The sequence below is a fragment of the Mesitornis unicolor genome, unplaced genomic scaffold, assembly GCF_000695765.1.
Source record: "Mesitornis unicolor isolate BGI_N332 unplaced genomic scaffold, ASM69576v1 scaffold24431, whole genome shotgun sequence".
Classification (NCBI taxonomy): Eukaryota; Metazoa; Chordata; class Aves; order Mesitornithiformes; family Mesitornithidae; genus Mesitornis; species Mesitornis unicolor.
The window spans coordinates 23,382-26,723 of record NW_010163461.1 but is presented as its reverse complement, the minus strand read 5'-3'; the positions used below and the strand labels follow the sequence as shown (position 1 = coordinate 26,723).

At 36.1% G+C, this 3,342-nt stretch overlaps 1 protein-coding gene across 1 annotated transcript in view; it reads right to left on the bottom strand.

Annotated features, from left to right (window-relative positions):
* Positions 1-387: 387 nt before the first annotated feature.
* The window catches only part of SUZ12 (SUZ12 polycomb repressive complex 2 subunit), a 23,802-nt gene continuing 20,847 nt past the window's right edge, over positions 388-3,342 (bottom strand). Inside the window, exons 14-15 of the mRNA XM_010193981.1 lie at positions 3,184-3,263; positions 388-2,845 (exon numbers count right to left, since the gene is read on the bottom strand). Coding sequence (XP_010192283.1) covers positions 2,500-2,845; positions 3,184-3,263 — 426 coding nt within the window. The 3' untranslated portion in view covers positions 388-2,499. The remainder of the gene's footprint in view (positions 2,846-3,183; positions 3,264-3,342) is intronic.

The following is a 3,342-nucleotide window of genomic DNA, read 5'->3' as shown; positions in this document are numbered from 1 at the left end:
CATTAACCACTTGCATGTAAAAAAACCACACAAGTCTTATTTTTATAACCGACACATCAAGAGTGATATGCTTCATTTGCAGTTATATGAATTACAGTTCTAAACAGTAACACACAGCTTACAGATGTCTCAGGTATTCTGTTCTACCCCCAAAAAAGGAGAATTAAAAGTTTCTATAATCTCCCTGAAAATCCTGGTAATTCATGGAGACACCTTAAGTATAACAGAAAGACTGGACAGAAACGCAGCTGCCTTTGTGACAACCCAGCAAAGGAAGAGGATGTTTCCAAATGTTAAAGACAGGCAGAAGAGCAGGTTTATACGAGGGTGCTGCTTGTGGCCTTCCTGCATGCACACAAAATGACTGGACAACCATCATGGCAGATTTTATATTACTGAACTTTATGTACAAAAGCCGCTTTCAAATAAAACATTTAATGTAAAAACAACGGTCCATTTAAATAACTCCGCTTTGGGGATTTTTTTGTTTTTGCTCGATGTTTTCTTTTGTTTTTACATCTACTGTACCATTCAAATTCTTTTTAACCAGCTTACAAGAGATCTTCAAAATCTATCAAAGGTACATATAGAAAAGGCATCTTTATAAATAGAAAACAAAGGGATTTTTTCAGCTTTTATTATAAATTGACATGACATACAAAGTTTACTGGACAGAAGTAATTTCATTACTATTTTTGGGGGATCACCAACTTTTTGTGCAAACAATGCTAGCCTTCTTTTAAGCATTAAGAGCATAACTGCTTAAGAAATGACATAAGCAATAATTCTAGAACTACATCTCCCCTAAAATAATCTATTTTTTTTACATATGTGCACAGCTTTAGCAAATTAAAGCCAGAGAGAAATGCTTGATGTACTATCCAGAGGCATAATTAAGAGTTTGCTAAAACTTGGAGAGCTGGTAAATTCAGGAAGTTTGTAATGAAAGCTGCAGTTTCCCTCTTTCCTATTTTGTACACAAAATCAGTGACTAAGAACTTAATACTGGATGACAAATCACATCCACACCATTAGTTAAATATTCTCACAGTTAAACACATCTTAAGGACCATCAAAATCAGTATTTACATTTTATAAATTTCTGAAGACACCATTAGAAAGCTTATATACCCCTTAAACAAACAGGGAACTGCATCTCATGGTGATGGAATGAAATAAAAAATTAAAAATACCTGTATTTACAGCAGCATTGTTCCTTTATAAATAAAGAATATGAAAAATGCAATATTTTAAGGATAATAAAAAATTGAGGTGATGTCACTCAACCACAGTGCTTGCTGGAATAAACCCTTCGGTGCTGATACTGTACCAGTAGTGAAACCACTTTCCATTGGAAAAAATCTGTAAACGTATGCATAAAATGTGTTAACAGCAGTGCAAAACTGCTCAAATATAGTTTAGTCAGCATCTTAGTATCTGTATTGAATACAATACATCACAGAATACTTGCATAAGAAGTGCAACACATTTTCTGGTCCAATTTTACAGTGCATTTTTCCCTCAAGAGTGGCATCTCGAAAGCCAAAGCTAAACCTATGGCCTGGACTTGCAGTCTGTGCTCAGGCAAACAGCAGGCAGCAACTTCCGAAGAAGTTCCTCGACGTCGTGCCCACAAACTGACTGGAGACTCTCGGCTTTAGCATGGCACACTACGATGCGCAACCCCCTGAAGAGGGTTTGCATCAGATCGTTTGTGTAGCTGTGTAAATGTGTAATAAAAATATAAAGGAGCTAAATGTTCAAGTTTAAAATGGTACACTGGGTGATCAATACATCAGAATTATCCACGAAAAACCAAACTGCTGGTATCCTCAAAAAGCCAAGGTGGTACTTCACTGTGTCTGGAACACGAAAAGCCAAGATCTTTCCAAACAGGCACGAGACAAAGGAAACGCTAAAAGTCTGCCAACTTTGATGATTTTAGTGTAACAACAATCGATTTGTAATTGATGATCAATTGATAAATGATTTCAAAGACAAGGATCGAGGTTAAACTTTAAATAGTGAGATGTTCTTTTCACAAAAAGCTAACTGGAGAATTTCTAAAGAAGAAAAGCAGAAACTGTATCCCAATGCCCTTTTCCCGAATGTTTCGCAACTTCATGGTAGGAAACACAGCCAGATACAGATGCAAAAATCTCAATATAAAAACGGCTTTACATAGACTTAAATTATGTAAATTCCATAAAGTTCTTAAGACACTAATTACTAAAATTACAAAAAGTTTTTCATATTGCTCTTCATGCTCAAACTCTTAGAATATTTTAATTACATCACCAAAACCGATATACATGTAGGACTTGCATAATTAACCGAATAGAACCCTGTTAAAACAATATCCTTGTTGAAATCATTTATTTCCATCCGGCAGTGCCTGTTTGGAACCTCTGTATTTTTGTGTGTAATTCTTTATAGAGCTCATGCACCCTAGAATGTCACTTCAATGCTTGTCCGTTGAATGGCGTTTGACTTTTGACTTCAGAGCTTTTGTTTCTTGCTCTGTTTTGTGACTCCTGAGATGCTATCCACTTCCGAAATTCTCTCTCTCATATTATTTTCACTGTATCCATTTGTCGTCCCACTTTGTTCCTCAGAAGATTCCTCATCCGCTGGGGAGGCCGATTCTCCTTTCTCTAACTTTTGCTGCATCTCTCGGAGCCTGGCAACAGCTTTGTCTATTGACATTATGCTGATGAGGTTAAAGTCATGCATGCTGACCAGATGTAGCATAAAGTTTCGACACAAGTTCTTCTTAATTATTTTTTGTCCGTAATTTTCAACAAACAGCATACAGGCATGATTCATTTGATTGTCAGCAATAAACCTGCCAAATTAGAAAGCCATCATTACGCAAGTAGAACATTTTCAAGAACAAAAAGATACCCTACAACCTGGTTTATCCATGTCACTGCACAGACCATCTATCACATGGTCTCAACACTTGCATTGCTTTATCTTTTCAAAGCCATAAAGCTACCAGGTGCAAGAACATTTTTTAAAAACTTAAAGTCGAAGGCTTGTTAACAAATTATCCTTTAATAATCCTTTCCTAAACAACTGAGCTAATTGAATTTTAAATGCTTAGTGAATTGCAGTGCAAAATGGTCAACAAAATCTATACCATAGTTTAATTCTATCAAAACCAAGATTATAGTAACATACCCGTGCTTCATAACATGAAGATTCCATAATTTCATCACTTCTTTCTCTCCTTCGTTAACATCAGAAAATTCTTCAATTTGCTAAGAGGCAAAGGGTTGGGGAAAAGGACAGGAGAAGAAACACACACGTCAGAACTGCATGTCTGCTGACAGGTAGGGA